At 39.3% G+C, this 26,784-nt stretch overlaps 1 protein-coding gene across 2 annotated transcripts in view; it reads left to right on the top strand.

Annotated features, from left to right (window-relative positions):
- The window catches only part of BMPR1A (bone morphogenetic protein receptor type 1A), a 73,785-nt gene that overhangs the window by 26,717 nt on the left and 20,284 nt on the right, over nt 1–26,784 (top strand). Inside the window, exons 2-4 of one of the 2 annotated variants that reach the window (XM_053984417.1) lie at nt 10,229–10,350; nt 11,285–11,336; nt 25,409–25,616. In XM_053984417.1, the coding sequence (XP_053840392.1) occupies nt 25,550–25,616 (67 nt within the window). In that variant the 5' untranslated portion in view covers nt 10,229–10,350; nt 11,285–11,336; nt 25,409–25,549. The remainder of the gene's footprint in view (nt 1–10,228; nt 10,351–11,284; nt 11,337–25,408; nt 25,617–26,784) is intronic. The other variant, XM_053984416.1, reaches the window with a different exon arrangement.

Here is a 26,784-nt window from a genome sequence, read left to right as displayed (position 1 = left end):
GTCAGTATAACATTCAGAATGAATAATTGTTAGACTTAATAGCTGAAATGGCTGAGGATTTTTGAGCACCTTAGTGTCTACACTGAATTACTCTTGTGTATTATTTGCTGTGTGAGGCAGCATTGCCTTACTCCAACCTGTTCACCTCGCCTGGAGCAGATGTTGAGGCCAGGGTAGCCTAGGTTTAGACTTGCAAATCAAGTGCTGTATCATCATGCAAATGGTAAGGATGGAAATTATTTTATGCTCATGTCTTCTAAAATTCTTGATGAGTAAAGAATACTTTAGCAAATATCCAGCTTGTTTTATTGCTTGAGAAATTTCTTCTAATTGTACATCAGACACCATCACTGACTGGTCAAGGGATGGGATTGTCCCTCTCTGCTCTGCCCTGCTGCAGCCTTGTCTCAAGTCCTGTGTGCAGTTCTGGGCACCACAATACAAGAAAGACAGAAAGCTATTAGAGAGTCTCCAAAGGAAGCCATGAGGATGGGGAAGGGCCTTGAGAGGAAGCCATGTGAGGAGAGGCTGAGGTCCTTTGGTCAGTTCAGCCTGGAGAGGAGGAGACTGAGGGGAGAGCTCATTGCAGTCACAGCTTCCTCCCAGGGGAAGAGGAGGGGCAGGCACTGATCTCTGCTCTGTGGTGACACTGACAGGAGCCAAGGGAGTGGCCTGGAGTTGTGTCAGGCAGGTTGAGGTTGGATGTCAGGAAAAGGTTCTTCCCCAGAGGGTGGTTGGGCAGTGGAACAGGCTCCCCAGGGCAGTGCTCACAGCTCCAAGGCTGGCTGAGCTCAAGAAGCATTTGGACAATGCCCTTGGGCACATGGTGTGACTCTTGGGGTGGTCTTGTGCAGGAATTGAATTTCTATGATTTCTTGTGGGTCCCTTCTAACTCAGGATATTTCATTATTCTAATTTCCATTTGGCTTTTTTTTTTTTTTAATAATATTTAAAGAAATTTCAGAGACCAAGTATGCTCCAACAAGTCAATAGAACAAACATCTTGCTAAAAGAGTTGATTCCTTAATTATAGCTTTCTTGTGTGTAACCACTTTTGCAAAAAGAGATGACTTGTGTTTTCTGGGGATAATATTCAGTCACCTGAATAATGAATTGGTGTCATTGTATCAATAAAAATTTACAGTATCTGTAAACAGATGAAAGAAGGCTCAATCTGTTTGAGATGAGATACAGTCAAAGGCTACTAAGGTAATTTCACATGGTCATCTGGATTATAAAACATTCTTTCACTTTATGTACAGAAAGGTCCCCACCTTTCCCCACCATTTTTTTACCACTGAATTACAAAAAAGGGTAAATCATTTAGTTGTGTATTTCTGTGCCAAATACTTAGTTGTTTCGGGAGCTTCAGTTAATTGTGGAAAGCCAAACATTCCTGTAGAAAACCATGTGTAACATTGTGCATTAGAAGACTATGGGGTTATCACTTTCTGAAGTTTTGTTCAAAGAAATCTATGAAAATACCCAAATATCTAAGTTTTAGATACTACATGTGATCCAAATGAATTCTGAAGTTGTCTAGAATAATTTGAAATATTTTTACATGCTTTTCTTTTTGTTTTGCTATTTGGTGTTATATTGTTAGTTATTTAAAGAAAGCAGGAGACTGGATGTAATGTGGACTCCAAAGGTTCCTCCACGAGAGTTATTTTACTCTTGAATGTTAGTGTGCAATCCACGTACTTTTCTATAGAAAAACTTCTGTACGTGATAGGTCTGCTCGCAGTGAAGGCCTTTAACCTTACTGTGATGGGAGTGGTGTTTGAGGTGTCTCCTGATTTCCTTAAAGAATCTGTCACGCTTCCATGTGTTCAGAGCTGTTGAGCTGATAGCTCTTAGTGCTTTGCTGAAGGCAGTGATCTTGTTGGAAAGGTTTTCTCATTCCCATCTATGTGTTCCTGTGACCTGTGTTTCTTGTAAGAAGTTAGCCAGCCTGCAACCTGTGTTTAATATGGTTTTGTGTGTGTGGATTTGGTTTGTGTGGCAAGGTTTTTCTTGCAGCTCCAGGGATGACTTCTGTGAGAAGCTTCCATAAACTTCCCCTGTGTCAAATGAACCCAGTGCTGGCCAGATCTAGGAGGGAACCTCTGCTGGCCAGGCCTCAGCTCATGACTGATGGAAGTGCCTCTGGGATAACACGTGTGAGCAAGGGAAGAAGTTACTGTGCAGTAGCAACTGCACCTGGAGAGAGGAGTGAGACTATGTCAGAGAAAGAAAAAGAACTGCAGACACCAAGGTCAGTGGAGAAGGAGGGGTAGGAGGTGCTCCAAGTACCAGAGCAGATTCCCATGCAGCCCATGGTGAGGCAGCTGTGCCCCAGCAGCCCGTGGAGGTCACAGTGGAGCAGAGTTCCACCTGCAGCCCATGGAGAACCCCATGCTGGAGTAGATTTATGTCCAAAGGAGGCTGTGACCCCATGGAGAGAGGAGCTCATGCTGGAGCAGGTTTGCTGGCAGCACTTGTGATGCTGTGGAAGGAACCTATGCTGGAGCAGCCTTCTCCTAAGAGACTGCGCCTCGTGGAGGGAACCTACACTGCGGCAATTCATGCAGAACTGCAGCCTGGGAAGGAGTTACATTGGTTCAGTTCATGGGGAAACTGTTTCTTGGGGGAGGAAGCCCATGCTGGAGAAGTGGCAGAGTGTGAGGAGTCCTTCCCCTGAGGAGGAAGGATCAGTTAAGACAATGTGTCTGATGAGCTGATCACTATCCCCATTCCCTGTCCCCCTGTTCCACATGCGGGGAGGAGGTGAAGATTTTGGGAGTAGAGTCCAAACAGAGGGGAAGGATGGAGGGAACATGTTTTTAAGGTTTGACTTTACTTCTCATTATCCTATTTCAATTTGATTTGGTAATACAGTAAATTAATTTCCCAAGTTGAGTCTGTTTTGCTTGTGACATTAATCAATGAGTGATCTCTCCCTGTCCTTATCTCAACCCACAAGCCTTTTGTTATATTTCTTCTCCCTGTTCAGTTGAGGAGGGCAGTTACAGTGCCTTTGGGCACCTGGCATCCAGTCTGAGTCAACCCACCACACTACTTAAAAATTTGTGATGTAAAATTTAAATTTAAGAAAGAAAATATCAATCCTACACACACAGAGGTATAAGGCAGTGTGATAGAACAGTAGTGTAGTTTTCAGGTGGTTTGCTCTATAGTATTTTTACAGTGCACAAAACCATGGGATTTTAAAGTTGTAATAGAATTTATCTTTTTAAATCGAAGGGTTCCTGAAAATGTTTCTCACTATTTGAATTACTCTGTAAAATAGACAGATAGAAGAAATACTTGACCTTTTGCAGGAATCTTAGAGGGAGGGAGAAGAGGATCACCTATCAGAATGTGGTCTAATATGTCCTGCGGGACAGGCAGAAGCTAAATTTCATTGGCTCTTTTATCAGAGAGAAATTGCACTCTGGGCAGCATTCCCAGGATCAGAATTAGGATAAGAATTTGCCTCGGAGTCTGCGTGCCAAGTGATCGAGTTGAATTGTTGCTTCCATCCACACGCAGCAACCTGTTAGCCAGGTGGCAAGTGTGGCCCAGTGACTGGCTGCAGCTTGCTGGGAATGCTCACTGGGAAATGTGCCTGATGGCTTAACACAGCATGGAGCCTGGGTTAGGGGTTTTTTTGATAAATTTTTTTGCAACTAAGGAAGACTTGTGAAGTCAGTGTTGTCACAAGCAGCCTTATGTTTTCAGGGATGTCAGGCACAGCAGAAGACTGTTAATTGTGGGGCCACTCTGTCATCGGTATCCCAAGAGGAAGATGAGGTTGCAGGTGGAGGAGCTTTGGGCCAGGTACCTCCAGAGCTGTGCTAAAGCAGTTGAGGTTTACATCCCTCTTGAAAACCAAGCATATTTGTTAGAGAAATTGTTTTGGATACTTGGAGAGCTGTGAGATGTTATGAAAGAAGGAGTTGCTCAGCAAAGGCTTTTGCCCAGTTGTTACTTGACAAAACTTGACAAGTCAAATTCTGACTTCACCTCTCAGCACAGAATGAACTGGTGGCTTTGATTTGTCACCACTGCTGCAGGCTGATGGATTTCCTTTTGAGGGTAACTGCTTTTCTTCTAATAGCAAGCTGTTGTCAGATTCCTTTTACCTCTGAAGTTTGGAGTGTGAGCTGATTTTTCAGCTTCTACTGGCTCACTGGTGAATAATATTTAAGAAGACTGAGAGGAATTCTGCAGCATCCCTGGGAGCACAGAGCTGGCTCTCACAGCACAGCAACCTGTGGAGTCCTTCAGATGACTACAGATGATGTAGCTAGGCATGCCAAAATAAAACACTGAAGATATCCTCTAAGAAATCAGGAGGCTTAGACTCACTCTGGTGAAAATTACATCTGCCAGGGCAAAGTAAAAACCTGGTGGAATTATCTGGCCCTACTGATGAGGCAGAATGAACCTTGTGCCTGGATTCTCATGCCCCTTATAAATAATTATTTATGCCACTAGATGCTGTGGAGAGTATGGTGTATAGTAATTTATGCAGATTTGTGTCATTCTGGAAAATGATTTTTTTTTTCCTGTCAGGTACTGCACAGTCCCACCTTACTCAGGAATTTATTTGTGCTCTCATACTTCTAGTTATGCCCAGGGGCAATGATATTTCAGGAGCTTCATCATGTAGACCATTTTGTCTTCTATCACAGCAGGCATTGAAGATGATGAAAACAAAAATGTATAACGAGCAGGGAGAGTGCTTGCTTAGCTGCCACACAGTGTGTTGTTCTTTCAGCTACCTGTTCAGGGTGTCTTGTGTATTTGTGTGCTTGCATGGCTGGAAGGCCTCAGAAGGAAAAGCTTGGGTTGTTCTAGGGCACAGATTCTCCCCACCTACGAAAAGGGGACAAATGATGTGAGGAGTCTTCTGATACCTCTTGAGTAGACAAGAGGAGCTGTCTGTTGTGCAAAAAAAATTTTTGCTGTGCTAGTCTTGGTCCATTGATTTAACTTCTAGCTAGTCATGTTCATGAAATAAAAAACAGAGTCAGGAAGAAAAAAGTTGTATGGCTCTGATAGAGAACTTCTTCTCCCTCAAAAAAGAGGGTGACCTGAGTTAAGGAAAAACAGTTTTAGGTTTTTAGGGTTTTTTGAATTCTACAGATTTGTCTTATATTTTCTGTTAGACTGGAAGCTCAATCAAGAGTTGATTCCATTAGTAGCAGCACCACCACTCATTCATTATTCCACCTGCCTACACAACCAACCAGCCAGGTACGATTAGTACTGAATGGCCCAGTTGATGTTTCAATCTGTATTATTTCTGTCCTGTGTGATACGTCATTTCCTCCAAATTCCTTCACAGTAGTGTTTCTGAAGTTCTCACAAATGATTAAGAATATTTTTTGCCATCAAGGATCCATGCAGTAATCAATAAAAACAACAAAATCTAGGCTTTCCAAGAACAACCTGAAAGTGCTAGAAAGATCGGTAGTATTCTGAACTAATTTGAGTGTTTTGACCAGATATATAGGAAGGCCAAACCAGTGTAATACAGATGTGAAGAACTGTAAGACATGAAGTATTGAATGTTTTATAATCCCTTGCATTTTTAATACCTTGCAAGAATAACTTAATGATTGTTAATTAAAACTCAAGAGAAGGTAGGTATAAAAATAATTCTAAAAATTGGCTTTCATGGTGGTATATTTTTACTAACATGATTCTCAACAATTTTGAACTACCTTGCCTCAAAGATCAAATAAATGTGCTGAACCATGTCTCAGGCTCTTACTTTCCCTCTTGCTACCTGGAAGACATGGTGTCCAGGGACTGGAAAGTGTTTGTTCAGCCAGTTTATTTTATTTTATGAATTGGTCTCATTGTATTTGGAAGGGCTGTTTGTTCAGCGAGATGTTCTTGCTCATATACCTTCACTGTTTGACAGACAAAACCAGCAAGCCCCAAATTTGCCATACAGCATGATGTTTGCTTTTCCCAGCATGCTGTGGGGGTTTAGCTCACATGCAAACTTGCTGAAAAAGGCTTCCTTAATAATTTCTTATCTTTGGACATGAACTGTGGAGTAAAACTTGGAAATTTGATATGGCTTCTTTCCCTTTGCAATTCAACTCATATTTCAGAGCAGTAGTAGTCCTGTAAAAGCAATAGATTACAGGAATTCTGGCTGTATTTTCTAGTGGCAGTCATGTGATTGTTACCTGAAGCATCTTCCAGGCTACCATATGGGTCTGCAGCGTATTTTCATTGTGCACAGATTTCTAACAAAAAGCCTATTGTCTAGGACTGTAGTTTACCTGAAGAGGAATAATTCTGCTTCTGAAACCTCTCCCATCTCTGGTTACCAGAGCTGTCAGCTGGCCATGAACTCTGACACTGCACACAGAGGCATGTTGCAAGCACCACACACTTTTCTCCTTTTCCCCTTTACTCCCACCCCAAGTCTCAGATACTGAACGGTTTTGACCTTTTTTTCACCTGACATCTGTGAGTCTGGTATCACCCAAGCCTCTGTCTTTTTTCTGATATCTGTGAGTCTGATATCACCCAAGCCTATGTCTGTGCCATGATTTGAATTTACAGAAACTCCAAAACAACTTCTGTTTCATAAATTGAAATAAAGGTGTGCTTACCTGAATGGCCACCCTGCAGAAGTGTTCTATGGATGGCTGGAGGAGGTGAAAGAGCAGGAAAGCAGTAACTGGAAGCTGGAGGGAATGGTCAAGTATTTAACCCTGTCTGTACCAATGAGTCCTTGTATGATCATGTACTTAATTGCACTTGAATTAGTTTAACTCTTATGTTACTTTAAGTTACTTTACAAACTTCTGTTCCTTAAATACACACTGTATTTAACAAGTAGCAGGCTCCTTCAATAAGAAAGATAATTTAAGATGAATAAAGTAACCCACCTGGAAACTGGTGAGGCAGTTGGAGCAGTGGGAATGAACAGAGTGCAGAAGAAATCAAGTGCCAGGAAAGTTTTTGGCATCAAAAGAAGAGACAGGTGAGGGAATGAGTTGGATGTGGCCCTTGAACTGAAGAAACTGGAACTACTGAGAAGGGAAGCAGTAACTGGAGATACGTGGTAAGACAAGAAAAAAGGAATCCACAGGCTGAGTAAGTTTGCTCCTCAAGGCAAGTTAGACTGACTTGAGCTTTGCCACTGCAAGTCCCTGCGGTCTGCCTGTCCTGCCCATAGCTGCTGCTTCCTGCACTCTGCTAGCAGGGGAACAATCCCTACTCCTGAATGAGGTTTAAATCAACTCATTTTAGATATTCTGACTGTTTCCTGGGGCCTGCCAGTGGCAGAAAATTTACAGTTTTCTGGGTTATCTAGGTAGCTAGTGTGTTCATGTAATTCTGATTTTTTCCCCAATTGAGTGCTGATATTTTTCAGTTGATAGTATATGAAGATCTTGAATTTAATCTTGGCATTAAGAACAATTAGTAGGTAAATCTAGATGTAGTATGTAACTAGTGACAAGCACTGTGAGCCTCTGTACTTTTGAAGTTGTGCCTCTTATAGTTGCTGTAGGTTAGCAAATTCTAATAAAGTGAAGGTATAGTTGTGCAAATAATTTATTCACTTGTTCCATTTTGTACTTGATAGCACTTTTCTGGAAGACACCATCAAGAATGGCACTAAACAAATTGAAAAACTTATATATTAATAATTAAGCAGTTTGGATAAGTGTATAAAAATAAATATTTAAGTAAATTGATTTTTATAAAACTGAGTATGTTCTCAAGTAGCATTTCATGCTGATGAAGTGGAAAAAATAGAAACACTGTGAGGTCACCCCCATAATTTAATAATTATCATTAACTTCTGTCCCATATCTGACAGAGGTTTTGTAGTTTTCCTTTTAAAAAGGGGAGAGATAAATCTGGAACTGACACAAAAATCCAGTAAGTCATAAAAGAGTCTGTGTCCACATTACCAAGCAGTGTGGTGTAATAAGATCAGATCTGTCAGGTGCTGAGAACCTGGCATCTGCGCTATACAGGTGGTGAGAGTTTTATTTCAAGCTGGTCCTGGTCTGTTTCTGTGGCTGAATTCCTCTTGGTGGTTGGAGCGTGTACAATGTACACCTGAAGCTCATTCTGTGATCTGATTTTATTCAAAAGAAACCTGGTTCATGTACCTGATGACTGCTTTGCAATGTAAAGCAAAGCAAGGAAAATTGGGTTGTTTGGGAGATGGACTTCAAAAGTGCAGTCCTGATTTGAATTAAATGCTAATATAGACATACTTAGAGTCATGCAGATGAGGCAGTTCACCAAAATAAAGTTGTTTGGTAAGAGAGCATAGATATCTGATCCATGGGGTTGGAATTACGAAAGGCAATGAATATTTAGAGAATTGAACAGCTACTTCATCAGTTTGGGAGTTTGGAAACATATAAGGACATATTTTTAAAAATAAAACAAAAAAACCCTGAGCTGCATTGTTCAGAAATGTCTTTACTCTTGTAAAGCAAACTTTTTAAATAATACAAAGTGGACTTTATATAAGTCAGGTACTAGATACAGGGAGATTGGGGATATTGTAAAAACAGAAAGCACACCAACTCTTTTTTTGTTGTTCTTTTGGAGTCCACCAGAAGTCCTTGGTTAGAGAGAGGAGAAGAGATAGGTATATTGTACAGATTCTTTACTTAAAAAAGCAAAAACAATCTCTACAAAGACAATTGCATGGCTAGAATGTTTTTGCAATTTTACCATGGAAGAAATAAGTCAAGTGTCAGCTTGTCTGCTCAGAGGAGACAGTTCTCTTTAAGAATTGGTGCTATCTGATATTCTAGATGGTTTTGGGTTACCATTTAGCACAAATTTATTATTTATTACCAAGACTATTAAACCTCACTGTGTGAGGAGCAGTGCTTATAAATGGATGTGGAGACAGAAGTATTCTGACCTTCTGGTAATGGAAAGGTCTTTATGGTCTTTAGGAAGGAAAAGAGAAGGAGAGTAGATGCTGAAACTCTCTCTGCTGGAAATCATACACATGGTTTCTCTGTTTGCACCCCTCCTGATGGCCTTGGTATTCAAAAGTCATTAAATCTCTACACTGTACGAGTGGTTGTATGTTATTTAACAGTACAGCTGGAATGGTGGTGTTCAAGCCTATGTGTGATTTTCAAGGTTATGATTGCAGTCATAAGACTGGCACTTCTAAATGGTAAAATTATTGTAGAATCTTCTTAAAAGCTTCAGATGATGGAAACATTCAGAAATTATGACACTGATAAAATGGGAAAAGTTGGCAATAGGTGGCATCTGCTCATTGTGGAATCAAACTAACAGAGCTGGTAAGCCCATCTTAGCTATCAACAATGCATCTGAAAATGCTGGGACTTGACACAAGTCAGGCTTGTTCACAATCCTTATGAGAACTGGGTAAGAGCCTGTACCAGGCTTTCCTCTGATGCTGGGATGTACAGCAGTTTAAAAACACAAACCAAAAATCAAACCCACCTGACTGCCAGTACCTTTGTCTAATTTCTTGGCTTGCTTTTCAGTTCCCAGGAGTAATCATACTCCATACTCACAGCTACAAAAAAAAAAAACCTATAAATTATTTCTCTGTATATTGTAGTTTCTGGTGTACTGGAAATAATGATGTGACACCAGTGGATATTTGCTGTGGAGCTGCAGTCTTACAGATTCTCTGGTGTTTATAATAAAGACTGAATTGTGTATGGCTTGTTTTTTCCAATTGGTGTCACCAACAATGTGTCCTTTCTTTGGACATTAGGAAGAAGTTCTTCACAGAAAAGGTGATTGGGCATTGGAATGCACTGCCCATAGAGGTGGTGGAGTCACCGTGCCCGTAGGTGTTTTAAGAGACTCAAGTGGCACTCAGTGCTATGATCTAGTTGACAAGGTGGTGTTAAGTCACAGGTTGGACTCAATGATCTCAAAGGTATTTTCCAACTAAAGGGTAGAAGTGTTTTTGTTGGTTCATTTTTAATATGATCAATTACTGATAACAGTAAAATTATTTTTAAATTATTTTTTGTGTCAGTGTTTTACAAATATGCTGCAACTGTGCAGCTGTTGGGTATGCATGACTCTTAGGAAGTTTCTGGCTTGGGAGCAGCTCATTATAGGAGATGGTATCTGTAATTCTAGATACAGGTATCTGCAATGTGCAATTCATGTTCTAGACCATAAACCCTCAACACAGTTTCTTCAGCTAGCTCTTTAATCAAATCCTCTTTGTATTTTGCAGATCAGTAGAAATATGCATTTCCATAATACCACCTTTGAACTAATGAAGTGGAAGTACAGATGAAAACAGTCTGGAGGAAGCTTGAAGTACAATACAGTTTCATTCAGTTTCCTAATTCGGAGGTAAGGTTAATGCATGCAAAATTTTATTTTGAGTATTTCAGGGATAAAAAGCATATGATAAGCAGATACCATATCTTATAAAAAATTTCAGAGCCACCTTTTTTTATGCTAGTGAGAGACTTTAATACTATATTAAAACAGCTGTTTGATCTAATCTCTGTATCTCAGTTATGAAAAAAGACAACTACAGAGACGTCTGTTGTACAGAGGTACATTGGAAAAGAGTTATGGTATCAGGCAAATTTTGTTTGGTAGAATCTGCTTAGTCATGAATACCACTAATGCTTTACTTGATTATTAGTTGAGTCTATTATTTTGCTGGTATGACTGGGTAAAAGCTTTACACAGTGTCAAGTGGCAGGGCATGAGCATAAGTAGATGGGTTGAAAACTGGACACAGTACTGTTTTTAAAAAGGGACCACCTTCACAAGTTACTTTTTCTGCCTTCTAGTCCGCTGTCTTTTTAAAGACAAGTAGTGTTAGAAGAAGTTGAGGGAGGGAGGTTGTTTTTTGCTTTCCCTGTATGTAAATAGCTGGTCTGGCAAAAAATAAAATGGCAACATCACTCCACCACAAAATTTCTCTATCTTCACACAGTTGGTTCTCTTTTTACTAGGGATTATGGGCTTCTAGGTCCACAAGCACAGAAATGGCAAGAAGAGGGGAGCTTATCAGAACCAAATAAAAGCAAATCCTTGTGCTAATTATTCCTGCTCCTGTGTACTGCCTCTTGTTTTCATACCTTTTATGCCTGAATTTCAACAGCAAAGGGACAAAGACAAAAAAAAATTTGATCATGAATGCCAAAAGAGGGCAGTACTATAAATACCAGATGTTAGCAGGGTACATTGCCCAGGTGTTGATAAGACATTTTATGTGCTTCCTGAGTGAGAGATCAACAGTATTGTATTTCATTGCCTGACCTGCTTTCAGGTATGTCTTTGAGCCCATTTATGAGTTTGGACACCTACAAAAAACAGTGAAGGTGAGTGTTTTAGTTTCAATATTTGTTTTATACAAAAGGTGTCTTTTCTTTGTATCTAAAACTGCTGCCTGACAGTTAATTTGTTAGCTCCTGATTGGTTTACAGAGAGAAATTGGGATTACATTTATTTGGTTGTCTCTTCCATTTTAGGGTTCAGTGAAAAGTATCAAATGTCTGACAGTTCTCAAGATAGTTTATTTTATCTTTCTTTAATATGGGAGCTCTGTAATACAATCCTTCATTGTACTTTTGCTAATTTGTTGTACAGAGGTACATTGGAAAAGAGTTATGGTATCAGGCAAATTTTCTCTGTCTACTTTATTTTGTGAGACAGTGTAAAATTTTCTTACCTCTCACTTAGTAGAGTAAATAGCTCTGTTTTAATTACACCTGTGAATTTGTGCATTTCTAGTGCAATGCAGCTGGAGAAATTCAGATTAGAATATTACATGTAATCAGCAGGGTTATGTGAGCTCAATTCCCTTCTGCAACTGGTGTCCCATATAGTGTTGTCTCTTTAGTTAATAGAAAGATATTGGTTGTATCATTACTTTATTTTCTTTGGTATTTTGAAAACTGGACTTGGATGACTTCCCAGCACCACCCATTAAAATGTCAAATACTCCCTTAGTTTGCCTTGCCTGCAGCAAGGCACGAGTTAGAAGGACATTAAAGACCTCTAATGTACAACTGCTGAACAATAACTTTAGTTGACAGTTTAGTAATAACTTCCTACTTTTCAGCTTCTACTGTCCATAGAGTTGTCATCTTTCTGTTTTCTCCAAACCAGTAGTGGTAGGAGCATTTTTTATGTGATGGAGCTCGTTCATTCAATAGCCAGAAACACATACCAGGTGCTTCAGAATGAAGGGTGCCAGTGATGAAATGGTATTCCTGCAATGATTTTCTTATTAATCATCAAGACTACCTAAGATCCTCTCTGTTCTGTTGGGAAACAATTATTTTATAAGGTTGGGTTAGCTGCCATTGAATTTCCTTGGTGGCAAACTATTTGGTAGGAGTTAATTCCATAACAAACAGGCTAAGCCACTTGAGGCTCAAACCACAAATGGGAAATACAGGTCAGTGTGCTCAAAGCATTTCCCAGGAGTGGAGGAACCAGACATCCGTGTCATCTCATGAATCAGTTGATCAAAACAGGAAGTGCCAGTGGTTCCACTCTGGGGCTGCTCTGTTCTGCAGTGTCCTCCTAACAGGACTTTTCTTACTACCATTGCCCCTGGCTTATTCCATCTTGTTCCAGTAGTCTCATCATCTTGATCTCCAACCACACAAAACAAGAGCCTTCCTATTGCTAGGTCAAGACTGTCGGGCTCAGCAAGGTCAGATTAAGCTGCTGAGAATCCCTTCATTTTTATGTTGGCTCTGTTTGGCTCAGGAGCTTCTCTTGAAAGTGTCAAGGACAACAGATTTCAATGAAATCCAGCAAGTTCCTGTGTAGTAAAAGGAAGCTAAATTTTCTATTTTATTTCTGTATCTGAGGATGGGAATTTTATGGGGTAGGATAGAGAACAATTTAAGATCTTACAGTGAGAAAAGCATACAAGGAATGCATTTGCATTGCAGTCTGAAGATATTTGTATTGATAGGAATATATTTTGCAACCGGATTATTGTAACATGGATATGTAATTAGAAACATACCAGATTGCCTTTTTTGCTTATTTTTCTATTTAGTGTTTAGATTAGGAATGGTAAAATGTGGGTTTCAACTAAACGTTAATACAAGGATTAATTTTGCTTTCAAGAATTGTTTTCTTTCCTTTTTTTCCCCTTGAGCCAAAACAAAACAGATGTTTCTTTCTGATAGTACTATTTTGAAGCAGTCCTAAGTAGTTAGTTATGGAGTATGTTACTCAAAACCAGGTTGAAAAGTCAAGAATGTCCTTCTCCAGAGCTTCCAATGTTGTGAAGGTACATAAGTTTCATGAAATGTTAGGTTAATTGTTTCTAAAATGTTGCAACTGATACAGAATTTAATTAAAATTAATCTAGAGGTTGACTTCAAATGTATTTTAAAATACTAAATATTAAAATGATAAGCAGCTACTTATTAGCTTACCAAAATCTAAGACCAATTTAGATAAGTCTTTTTATAATATCCTTAATGTTTATAAAGACACTGTGATAAAAGCATTCTAATTTTCTTATTTCTAAACTAGACATATATACTATCCTTTAAAAAAATTACTTGTGTGCCATAGCCAAGTCTATGTAAAGAAAGGATATTTTTATCATGTCCTTAAAATATGTATGTTTTAAGTTTACAGCACAGTACAGGAATTTTAGGGTATCTTGAGTAAAAATCTGAATCTGTTTAGAGTAATGGTAGAGGGTCAGTAGTCACATCTGTTAGGAGAATTTCCACAGTGTAGATGTGCAGAGGGGTTTCCAAATGGCTACACTTCACCATGCTTCAAACACATTTTGTTGTTCTAAGATCTGAAATTCCTGTTCTCGTTCAAACATGCTCATTCAAGTTGCTGGAGTTTGAAAAACAATTATTTGTTTCAGTTGGCAGGTAAAGCATATGAAAGCTTTCTACAGAAACAGTTCAGTCCTAGGCTTTCAGTGGGATGAAAGTGAAGTGATAAGGGGTCTGCCTGTGCAGAGGAGAGTCCCTGAAGTCTTTGAGAAGGCAGTGTATGAGAAGAGGGATATTTATACAGGTGTCTTGAAGTTCTGTGCCCTTTGAGTTGTTTTGCAATTTGCAAATGTACACTTGCAATCTACTCGGTTTCCCCTCCCCTCAGTAAATTTCATGTTTGGTGATACCACCATTCTCTGAATTAATAAGACTTTTTTAATGGGCAAGGGGAAAAAAAGTTTGCTTTGTTGGTCTTTAAAATTTACACAGGCATATGCCAAAGCCACTCTATCACTCCCCTTTCCATGGGTGGAGATAAAGACCAGGAGAGGTCACTCACTGATTACCATCACAGGCAAAACAGACTCAATCTGGGGATATTAATTGAATGGCTTACTAACAAAATTAGAGCCAGGCAAGAAGTAGAAATCTTAAAAACACCTTCTTCCCACTCCTCCCTCCTTCCTGGGCCCTACCTCCCCTCTCCAATAGTGAAGCGAAGTGGGGAATGAGGCTTATGGTCAGTTCATCACACGTTCCTGCTACTGCTGCTTAGGGAGGAGAATTCCTTCCCTGCTGCAGCGTGGGTCACTTCCCTGGGGTGCAGTCTTTCAGGCACAGCCTGCTCTGATGGGAGTCCCCCATGGGGTCACAAATCCTACCAGGAAACCTGCAGTGTGCAAGTCCCTGCCGGGACCCTCTCCAGCACAGGTTTCCCATGGGTTCACAGACTCCTCTCAGGCATCCACCTACTCTGGTGTGGGCTCCTCCACAGGCTGCAAGTGGATCTCTGCATCCCCGTGGTCGTCCGTGGGCTGCAGGGGCACAGCTGCCTCACTATGGCCATACCACAGGCTGCAGGGGAATCTTCTCTGGCACTTGGAGCACCTCCTGCCCCTCCTTCTGCACTGACCTTGGTGTCTGCAGAGTTGTTTCTCTCACATATTCTCACTCCTCTCTTCTCTGGCCAAAGGAACATCTGTGCAATAACTTTTTTTCATTCTTGAATATGTTATCTTAGAGGCATTATTATCATTCCTGCTGGGCTCGGCCTTGGTCAGCAGTGGGTCCATCCTGGAGCCAGCTGGCATTGGCTGGACAAGTTTCTGGCAGCTTCTCACAGAAGCCACCCCTTTAGCCCCCTGCTACCAAAACCTGATCACACTGACCCAGTAAATTACTGCAGTCTTTCATCCACTGGTTTGGTTTCAGTATGGTTCTTAACTCAAATGTGTGAAAAATCTCAAAAGAAAAAAGGGAAATGGAAAAATATTTAGCATGTGGTAGAGGATTACAAGATACTATATAGTGCTTGATAGAGAAGGCTTTTCTTCCCCTTTCTCTCTGCCAAAAATAATTCTGTATTCTCTTCAACTAGCAACAAAAATTGTTTCCCGTTATGGAATCTGTGGTTTTCCTGTAACCTCAATTTTTCCTTCACAGATTTAATTTGAATCAGCCTTAATTCCATCCTATTAGAGGTGATTCATGTAAGCTAAAGAATCCTGAAAGAAGGTTTTGATAGTGAAGATGTGAAAGGAATAAATCACCCCTAGATGGAATAACAGCCTTGACAGAAGTAGTAACATGAGAAAAGGCAGAATGAGACCATTTTAAGAATGTGATCATGAATGACTGGGGAATAATTGAATTGCCAAAATTAATGCAGAGGTGACTTAGGAGAAACATGGTTTTACTTTTAAGATTTTTAGCTTAAGGAACTGTTGAGACATCAGAGGAAATACCTCCAAGTTTAAGGATGATGGGAGAGTGGGGGAAATGTTTGCAATAAAAAATAGTGTCCAAGTCATCCCTGTAATACTGAGTATGGGCAGTTTAAGCCATATGCCATGATGGTCAAAGAGAAAAGTAGGAAACCAGGTGAAATTCATAGAAGGAATAGATCATATAATCTCTGTACCTTCTTAGTTTCTTAGGTCTTAGTCTGGTTGCTTTCTTACAATATGGAGAGAAAAACAAAGATTGAATGAAAAAAAATACAGATTTTATTAGTTGAATGTGAATTTAATCAAAAACCAAACCAAGCTTCTACCCTATATGTTGATTTCCTGCTGTCCTGAGTTCTACTGTGCAACAGTTGAAAAATGTTTCACAGTGTGTTTAAAATAACCCTTTTGCACTGAGAAAAGAACTGGTGTAGTTGGTTGATTACAAATGGGAGATTTTTAATCTCATTAATCTCATTACCAGAAAGCTCTTGTTTGCTTTTGAATTTTGTGGGGGGAAAAAAAAAAATTAATAGTATTGCTTTAGCACATCAGTGCAGGGAAATAGAGGACTATAATGTTGAACTGAACATTACCTTTGAACTCTGTTTTTGTCTACCTGTTGAAAGATTTCTGTGTTGGGGTTTGGAGATGTCTTTGAAGCTATATTTGATGAAAATACATTGTTCAATCTTAAGAGGAGTATTTGTGTGCATGTGCATGCCATGTTGTTTCTGCAGTTATTTAACCAAGCAGATCTACAATGCACTTGGAGTTTAATTTAAGTTTGCATTAAAGTCTGTTTTAATCTCAGCAAGACTTGCAGAACACTGACAGGGTGAGATGGTGCTCAGACACATACATTTAGAGTCCTGGAAATTTCTCCCAGAGCAATAATACTTTCTTACATATGTCATGTTGAAAATAAATGTTGCAGATGAAAATAGATGCTGAATGCAGCATATAATTAATTTTACATTATTTCTCCTGTGTAAGCACTTTCTTAATATAGCAATCTAGTTTGTATATTCACTATCTGTGAGGTAATTCTGTAGGTGAGCATGTCACACTTTACACATAAGCATTTATCACTCTGATACTGAGAATATCTGAATACTTTGCAGGTTCTATATAAGATAATGAACGATTCTTGTTTAGGCTGTTCTAAACTTGCCACTGATAATACTTGCTCACTTCTTTTGCCCTTGCTGTGAAGGTGGTAACCTACTCGTGTTCCGTGCCTGGAGTTTGTAATCTTATAAAAATATTCCCAACATAAGTTTCTAGGGTGAAGTGAAGGCTCACAGGTGACAAACATTAGTCAACTATTCATTAAAATTCAAAAGAATAAAAGAAAGGTTGCAATTTTAAGTTATAAGGGTAATATAACTAGCACAAAGAACAACCTTACTAGGTAAATATAATTTGCAAATTACATTTATCTAAAATTTTGTTTCTGTAGTAAGAATACTTACAAAACAACTTCCCCCTGCCACAGCAGTCGTTTAGAGGAGGATAAAGGAGCAGCACCTATAATTTCACTTATTGTCCTGTGCAGCTATTAAAATGCCTCTTTGGAAGTCTGATGGAGACCCCTGCTTTGAGGATATCTGTGTGTTATTTACAGTGATTTGTGGGATCAGCTAGGAGTTTCTCCTAGGGAGAGTTTCTCCTCTCAACAGAGTACAGTGCCTCCATGGGCATGGCAAGCAGGTGAGGAAAGTGAGGATTAAGGTTTACCTTGCCAAGCAGCGTTTTGTATTAGCAAATCTTCATGATGTTGAACTTGCTAGTCTTGTCTCTGCTGTTTGTATGTGTCGAGCAAATACTGTCAAAGAAAGCTCATCTCTCACCCACTGCAGTGGGGAGCGCTGAATTGATGATTTAAAAATTACACTGGTTGCTTATGAAGTAATATTTACAAGCGTGTTTTTATCTTGTCCATGAAACATATGGATTCACTTGGACAGCTGTTACCTTCTGAGTAGCAGATCAAAAAAATATGTCCACGTTGACAGTTAGAAGCGTTGTAAGGGCAAGCAGTGCGCTTCTTGTGAAATGCTTTTCTGTCGGCCTTTTTTAATGCTAGATCACATGGCACTTGCTCTAAAAGGGACACCATAGTCCCTTTGTCACATTCCAGAGGGAAAGGGTTTGCAGATGTGTAAGCAGGCAGATTCCCCTGTGTAAAGGCATCACCACTTGCAGTTTGGAGGGGTTGGTTTGTATTTTTGGCTGACAGTTGTCTTCATAAGTAATGTTTCTTGTTCTCAGTAATTTGAAACTGCGTCTTCCAGGTGTAAATTAAAAGGGGGATTTAAAAGCTCCTTTCTGTTACTCCTTCCTAAATTTATTTATTTTCAGCTCTCTATAGAAAGCGTATCCATTAATAACTTTCATGTCCACAATGTGTGTATGAGGAGTGAGGGCTTCGGGCATTATCAGGTGTTGACTCTTTTGACCTTGGTAATTACTAATCTATGCAATCGGGCCTTTCTGAGCCTTGTCAGCCTCGCTTGTTTAGCGTTTTATTTATTTTATTGGTTTCTACAAATCCTGAATAGGAAAAAGGGATTTAAAGAGAAAACCCCCAAAAAAAGAGAAACTCAACCCTATGTTTATTCTTAAGGGGTGGAGGTCTTCTAGAGGGGAGCTGGCTTGCAGAGGGGGAAGACAGTATTCTTATGCTAATCCAGGCTCTGGATAAGGAGCAAAGCAGCCGTGCAAACAATGGAAGTGGAGCCAGAAAGTCTGCGCTGCAGTCTAGCACGCCTTGAAAAGCATGTCAGGCCGGGCGCCTTGGGCTGCCGGGAGGGGCCGCGGGGGGAGCGCCTCCCGCTCGCTTTGTGGAGCTGGCGGCTGGCCAGCACTCTTGGAAAAATCTTACTACCTAGAAAACGAGAGTTAAGGCTGGAAGAGGCGAGGGCAAGAGGGAGAGAAGTAGTTCATAGTCTTGTTTTTATTTCATGTTAAAAAAAAGCTAACCCCCAAACCCCGTATTGAGTTGTCTCGGCTTTGTTGCTGCTGTTTTCTCTTTTGTACCAAAAATTGAAAATCAAGTGATGTGTCTTTTAAATAGCAGCCACATTTTCTAAAGGTTGTGCGTGAGAGAGGTAGGCTTTAGCGACGTGTCCCTGCTGGGAAATGAGCTTACACCTCCCTCCTGTGGGCGAAGCGCTCGGGCTGGGAAGCGCGCCGGCAGTCGGAGCTGCGGGCCGGCCTGAGCGTGGCAGGGAGGTGCCGCGGTTCCGGTCCCTCGCTCCTCTGCTGGGACACGCCGATGTCACTGACATAGGGAAAAAGCAGCGCCTTGTCCAGCATGCTTTCTTACTGATTAAAGTCAGTGACCAAAAATACAGGCTGTTTTCCTTAGGCATCGTGAAATGAAAAATGTGCTCTTTAAGCACCCAACAAAAACCCAGTTTCTGCAGAACTCTTCTTCGTGAGTTCCGTAATTTGCATAATCACCTTCACTTTGGAGACATAAAGAACTTGTGAATTTCTTCTTCTAGGTTGGGCAGAGGTTATAGGTGTAGCAGAAGCAAGCCAAGATCATGGGAGTTAAGTAAAATAAATGCTTACCCTGTCAATTTCTGGATCGGGGTTTTTTGGTCTTTTTTTTTTTTTTACATAGATTAATTAATAACTGTCCTTAAATTACGAAAAAAATACTGTAAGGTTGTAAAAACATTCATTAGTCTTAATAGTGCTAAAAGGTATATTGCATATTAGAAGCTCTTTCTGTGAAAGCATTTGCAATTTTGAAGGCACTGGCACACTTATTTTAGGGTCCTTTGTCCACTTCTAAAAAAGTGAGCAAACGTGCATTCCGGACTGAGGCCCAGCTTTTTCCTTTCCTCAGCCCAGGTATATTATTTGTGTCAAATTATTGAAACTCAGAGCCAAAATGTATGATAAGTTTTGTAGGCAGTATAGTATGACCAAAATATTTTTAATATTGACATGTAAAATTTCTAACAGTTTTGATGGTTTTTTTTCCTTGCTGCTTATGTTTGGTGAACCAAAGTATGTTTCTTATGAATGAGATCTAAGAGGTTTAAGTTATGATTCCCTATTTGTAGTTACTAATTTTAGAGATGGAATGCATTACGTGTGGAGACTTTTCTCCTTGTTCACATTGACTGGTATGACAGTAAGGAACTAGCAAAAATGAGAAATAGATTATAAAAACATATGAGAAGGATAGCTTCTGGGTAGAATAGCAGAAGTTGATGTCATTGTAGAAAGAGCATGGGTGTCCATTTGCTAATTGTCCTAAGGGCAGAAGCTCTAAGCCAGCTAATCACTTCCAAAGTGAAGGAGTTGAGAAAAGAGGGAAGTGGGTCAAGGTGAATAAAAATTGTGTAGTGACAAATTCTCTGGATATGTTCAAATAAAATAATGTGACGTGTTTGTAGCACATTAGGATATGCCTGAATACCTGATTGCAGTGGGAAAACAATTTTGCTGAATGTCATTGTAGTTAATTTAATTGAAGAAACCTTGTAGCAGGTAGTTAATTGGAAAACCAGAGTAACAGTAAGATGGGCATTCGGGAGTGCAGTGAGCAGCATCTGCAGTTACCTAATTTTGCTGGGCACAGTAGAAAGGAGTTAGGCTTTAATTTCTTCACAGTTAACAACTTTGTTTATGAAACAGACAGATATATCATAATTTAGTACTTTGGCTTCTAAATTCTGCCATGATGTAGACATGTATGATATTTGCCAGCAGTGGGAAATTTTCGTTTCAGGAGGTATCTGTTTGACTGTCCAAGGTGGGTTTTGGTGGCTTTTCTGGTCAGAAATAAGAAGTCCTTTACTGAGACAGTGAGCTCCCCTGCTGCAAAAAAACTGTTATTAGGGTCTTGTATTTTTCGAATGAACAAATGTGTTGCAGTGCATGTGTTCTAAAAACATGGTTCTATATGTACTACAGAGAGAACTAAGATTTCTTTTTTCAGTCTTTTGAGAAGTATGTAATACACACAGTTGTGCTTCATTTAGCATTTCAGATTTCATTTTAGTTTCTAGAAGGAAAAGGGATTTGTATAATTTACACAGTCTCTTGGCTTTTAAATTTATGCAGTCAGGAATAGTTTTAAATAATTCTTACACAATTAATTCTTATACAATCCACGGTTCAGGGGAATTATATCTGTGAGCTTGGACAGATTAGTGCCTAAATAGGGCATTATGTGAAGTTGTTTTTGTTGATGGCCATGTCGCCAGCTGGCTTGCAATAGCCAGCAGTTCTTCTCCATCAGTTGTAGGATTTTTTGACAGATTTTGGGGGTGGATTTACCTTGCTTGTTTAATTTAGCATATTTAACAGCACTCAAGCATAGGTAGTTCAAGTGTTTCATTGTGACACTTTCAACAATTTGTATAAGCATGCCTTGCAATAGAGTAATAAAACACATTTAAAAGGTAGGTTTGTACAAGTATTTGACAGAATTACACAGTACACAATCTGAAACTTTCTTCTTGTTATGGGCTTGGTTTGACTGTTTGACTTTGGATAAACTGAAGCTAACTCTAGCTCTTTTTGTATTAAGAATAATGAAATGTAGTTCCAGATCAGTCTATTCCTGTCCTGACACCTGTAGCTACATGAAATGGTGGCCTTTGAAAACTAAAGACTAATTAAGTTTTTGAACTCTATTTAGTCTGAAAATCTGCCCTACAACCTTCTAACCAGTGGTTAGGAATTGTCTTCTAATTTCTGATCCAAATGAATTTTAATGGCTAATCCATACCTTGTTGTTGAACCAGTAATTTTCTTAAGATGGAATAGCTGTCTGTCTTTCATTGTGTTTATTCCTGTTATGTTGTCAAAGTGTAGTTATTTCCCCATCAATTTTAACTGTCTTAATTGTATTATTTTTTTTTCTTTTTATCTCCAAATGTCTTTCTTTCCTTGAGATATTATCCTTCTAGATGGATGTTGAATTTACCAATCATATTATCTTTGTGCTGTTCATGCCTTGCTGTTTTCCCTGGGAAATTTTCCTAGGAAATACTAGAGTTGTGTTTGTGTCTTTCTCCTAGGCACATCACATGGATGTGTATGATGTTCTGTAATCAGTTGGTGTCCTTGGACATAGCTATCTCTTATGTGTGAGCTTCTAGTCTGTGTGAGGCAGAAATTCCCCAGAGTTACCAATATGCATGACTTTTCCAATTTCATGCTGTTGTATTTCATTCTATTTGTTACTTCAGTTCTTCACATGATCCAAATCTTCCTGCATAAAGACAACACTCAGCTGAACTGACAGTTTGTTTGTCAGCAATTTTTCTAAAGTTTTTGCTTTCTGTACCTACTTCATTAATGAAAAGGATGAGTATTCTTCAGTCAAGCTGAATCAAGAATCAAGGTCCTCAAATGCCATTTGAACTAGGCTACTAATCTCTGTTCTTGAAACTACTTGTCTGCCCTGTAGTGAATTCTTTACTGTTCTTATAATCCCTCTTTTCTTCATCCAAATGAGTAATTTTCTTTGTGGCACCATATCAGGTTTTTTCATAATCTTCCAGGAAAGTTGTTGTTGCACACTTAGACTGACAGTTCAGTTTATCTCTGGCATTCTGTTCATCTCAAAGTCCTGTTTAAAACAGTCCCTGTGATTGAGATAATATGCTTACAGTTACCTAAGTTGCTTCTTGCCCCAGTTACACATCAGAGAACCATTTAGTAAATTTTAGTTTTGTTGTGTTTAAATACATTAACTTGGTGTTACATGTACTGCTGCAAATGGTTTGAAATATCTTGTCTGTGGAAATGGATTGTATGTTCTAATTCTTGTGAAATCTAAGATTGACATTTTTTCATATGTTCCCCTTATACAATACTATCTTTGTTGTTACATTCACCACTGTCAGTTTTTATTGAAATTCGGAACAGCTCAGCTCACTTGGTTTGGGGATCATGCTGTTAAAAATATTACATAGCCACATCTAAAGACCAGTTACCACTGAACTCCGTGCTTTTAGAGTTGGTTTGGGCCACATGAGAGATCTTGCACACTTCAGCTTCATATATTTGGAGTCATACAGAACATAGGGCTGAACTGCTGTGACAGTGCTGTGAATTCACTGCTGAGTTACAGTTCAAAAAAAACCCACACAGTTTTAATAATTAAAGCATTTTCTTTGATAAACTGTTACTTAAGAAGGATAATAAAATACAGTGCAGAAAAATCAGGTGTTACCATTGATGAGTAAGTTACTTTTTAGTGGATTACAGTTGAACACTTCTTTGTGGCTACAGTAGAAGAGATTGAGAACTTTAAAGTCAACTGATTGGCTTATGGATTTGAATCTCTTCAGCATCATTCTGTTGGTGGAGTAGCATTCCAAGTGTTAATTGGTGCTTTAACATATTTGAAGGGGTTATTTAGTTGTGTCATTCTAAACTGTTCTATCAGGCAAGCTTTGGAGAAATTCCAGCTGTTTGTTCTTTCAATTTTGTGCCTTAGCCAGGGTTGCTCGTCTTCCTCTTTAATAGGAGTCTAGAAGGGTATTTTTTGTTTTAAAATTGGGAATTAGAATTAGTTCTCTTTGATTTTATTGCATGGTTTTATATACAATGTTATATTTTATGTATGTGTATATGTATGTGAAAAGGGAAGTATTACTGGAAGGAAGATTGAGGTACAAAATACTGGTGGAGAACATTATTTTTTAATAGGCTTGGACAGCATTTCTGGAAACTACCTTAGAGTGTGTCACTGAACAAAAATTACCATGAAATTGGAGTGAGTTGCATTAAAGTGGTTAATTTCTTCAGTTTTTTTATTGGGTGGGGTTTTTTTGGTTTTGTTTTTTTTTTGGTAACATGCTGTGTGGTACAGTGGCAAATAGATGTTCCTGTGCCAGTGCATCCCTCTGGTGAACTGGGGGGCAAGATTGCCAAGTTTTAAACACTCCTACTCTTGCAATGTACAACAGTACAATTACATACTCCTTCTGAAACTGGACAAGACAGAAATTATTTTTAAAAATACTCTAAACAGACTATTACTGAGATTTATTTGATTTTGCTTGATAGAATACCATAAGTAAAGCCTTTGTTGTTATTGCTACATTAAGCTGTTGGCAGTTTTCAAATTCCACATGTTTTATTGAGGATTGCAAGTACATTGCCATTGAAACATAGAATAAAGCATTAATACTTATGCACTTATGTTGCTGGCCTGATGTTTTATAGCTAGAAGGACATTCCTTATTAACTGTCAGAATTGGTGTTGTGGCGTAGGGAACACTAAAAAGTGAATATTTTTGCTGTCACATCGCTTTTCCCTCTGCTTGGCCAGGAAGTTTACTTTGAAGTTCCTGGTGCTCCGGACATTTGCACAGTGCGCGATTCTGAGTCCGTCCCACCACAACCTGGCCATAATCCTGGCCAGGGCCACGGCTGCCGTGGTGCTCGGGGTGCCTGGCTCCCTCTTTGTGGCTGCATTAGGGAGAAGTCAGAGACGTGTGAAAAGTAGGCCAGGGGTCGGGGCCACGCACCGCGCCTGCTGAAATTGGAAGTGACGGACACCTCCCGGCTCAGCCGCTAATTTGCCTCCATGTTAAATGCCTCCGAAGACTCATTAAAATGAAAAGTTCTTGGGTCTCGCCGACACACAGATTGAGTTATTGATGCTGGAAGCGGCCACCAACAGTAATTGCTGCCCATCCCCGAGCGAACGCCCGTTCTGGCATTCATGAGCAGCGCCAGGCTGACAGGGGTCAGGGGGGTCAACCCCACCAAAACCAGGCCAAGGAGAGGCAAAATCAGGACTCCGTTCATCTTTGTGCAGCTTTGCTTTTGTTACAAGGAACTATTGAGGTGTTCAAGCTGCTTTTTAGTTCTTTGAGGCCCAATTACGCTCCCCTCATGCAGCACCATTGAAAAGCGGATCGTGACCACAACTACTACAGTCTGAAAAAGTGACTTCTTACTCAGTTTGGCTGTCTATTTGTATGTTCACCCACTGCACAAGAGTGGAATTATGTTTTATTTGTGGAGCAAATGGCGTGTACGTACGGTAGTGTGATTTTTCAGGAGGAATTCTTTTGCACACAGCTTGGGAATCCAGGATGTAATGATTCTGAATTGCAGTTAGTGTTGTCTTTTTTCTGCAGTACTATTCTAGGAGAAAAAAGCAACAAGATAAGTTTATTAGGTAGCCAAACTAACTGTTAAATTTAATGCTAATTTGGTTTTCATCCAGCAGAGAGGCTGAGGTTTTTTGCAATAAAGCTTCTCTACCAGCAGTTTTCAACAGGTGGCCTAACATGGTGTTACTGTTTCCCCCACAATATTATGGGAAGTCACCACTTGCATTTAATTTTTATGGAAAATAATTTAAAGAAGTTTTCATTTCTGTAAAGAAAATAGTTTTCAAACAGATTTACATTCTAAATCTATTGAATACTACCTCTAACAGCTATATGCAAGTCTAAAATTATACATCTGTGACCAGTGAGTTGACATATCTAATATTTTTAATAGGAATATGAAAAAATCCCTGTGGGTTGTTATCAAAAGTTTATATTTCAGAAGAACCCTGCTATTCAGTTAGATAGTAAACATAGCTAATATTTTCAGATACTAATGTTAATAAACACATGGGGAGTTTTTTGTTGGGTTTGTTGGTTATGCTCAGCATGATGATCATCTTGAGGGTTTTTTTTCTTGTTTCATAAGCACATGAAGTTTTTAAACATTTTGTTTTATTGTATTTTCCAGGAAACAAAGGTGGAAAAGCCACAGAAGCATCCTTGCAGTCAAGCACCGAATCCTGTATTAGGCTTCGCTGAACAGGCCGAGCTTAGCATTTGTCAAGCAGAAGGGCTGGTTGCCCTGCACAGGAAGGATTAAAAGTGAACAATGACTCGATTGAGAGTTCATGAGCAATTGCTTGGAGCCTATCTGCTTATCATTCTCCATGTTCAAGGTAAATATAAACTAGTTGAAATAAGCTTATCTTTCTGATTTGTAACAAGAGTTTTGCATTTTCCAGTGGTTGAAGAAGGATTTTTTTCTTTTGGAGTTTCTTTTGCAGGCAGGTGACTTTACTGGCCTGATGTGCCATATGGATGCTTCCCTAAAAAGAATGGCATTCTAGTGGTCATTCATTGTAGTATAGATTAGGTCTATTTTAGCAAATACTTAAATAGAAGCAATACCAAAAATGCCTAGTACATCACAGAGCAAGTTGGATGAGCAGCAGAAGTGAAGGCTTGACTTTCTGAATTTCAGTTCCCTCTGTGTGTGAATATTTGATCCCTTTAACTTGATCCACTTGCGGTGTGCAGTTCCCCATGCCTTTTGATGCTCCCAGCAGCCTAGAGGTAGTATGCTGTAACTAATTTAAATTAACTTTTTGTGCCTACTTGATGGGCCAAAATAAGACTATGGACTATTCACAGATGCCCTCGTTTTCAGTTAGTGAAGATACTCATTTGTATGTCTGTTGTCTTTCCATACACCAATTATCAAAAAACTTCAGGAAATCCAGTTATCATTAGAACTTTAACTCCTTTGTCAAATTGGGTTGAATTGAAAATATACATCCCTGGCTGGGTCTCTGTGTAAGGGTGTTCTCCCAGCTGTGCACGTGTCATGTGTTTACGTGCACAGAGCTTTCCAGGTATTTTCAGAAAACAGAGAAAACAAATTTATGTTACTGTTATTTAAATACTTGAATATAAAAGCATTTATATCCTTATTCCATACTTAGATCAATTACTGCTTAGCGCTTGATTTTGAGATACTATGTGAGACATTTACTTTCAAGCATAACAATTCAATGAACCCTTTAAAATGGAGAGGGGAGGAAGCCTGGTAAGTACCCAAATGCTGATCTTTTTGTTCTGTTTCTGGTGTGAATCTGCAATATTAGATTAAAGGATATAGCAGAGCTGGCTCTTCAAAGCTTGGGCTTGATACATCTCTTTGGACAGAAATAGCCTAGTTTGGGGTATACTTGAAGTCTGTAGATTTACAAATATTTGCAAGTAGCTGTAAGGTGCTTAGATGAGGTAATGGGAATAAACTGAAGAAAAGTTCACTGAGAAATTAGGAAAGAAATTTTGATTGAATGTGGTTAAGTATTAGAACAG

The sequence above is a fragment of the Vidua macroura genome, chromosome 8, assembly GCF_024509145.1.
Source record: "Vidua macroura isolate BioBank_ID:100142 chromosome 8, ASM2450914v1, whole genome shotgun sequence".
Lineage (NCBI taxonomy): Eukaryota > Metazoa > Chordata > Aves > Passeriformes > Viduidae > Vidua > Vidua macroura.
Note: the sequence above shows the minus strand (reverse complement) of the source record. Positions and strands in the feature narration are given on the sequence as shown.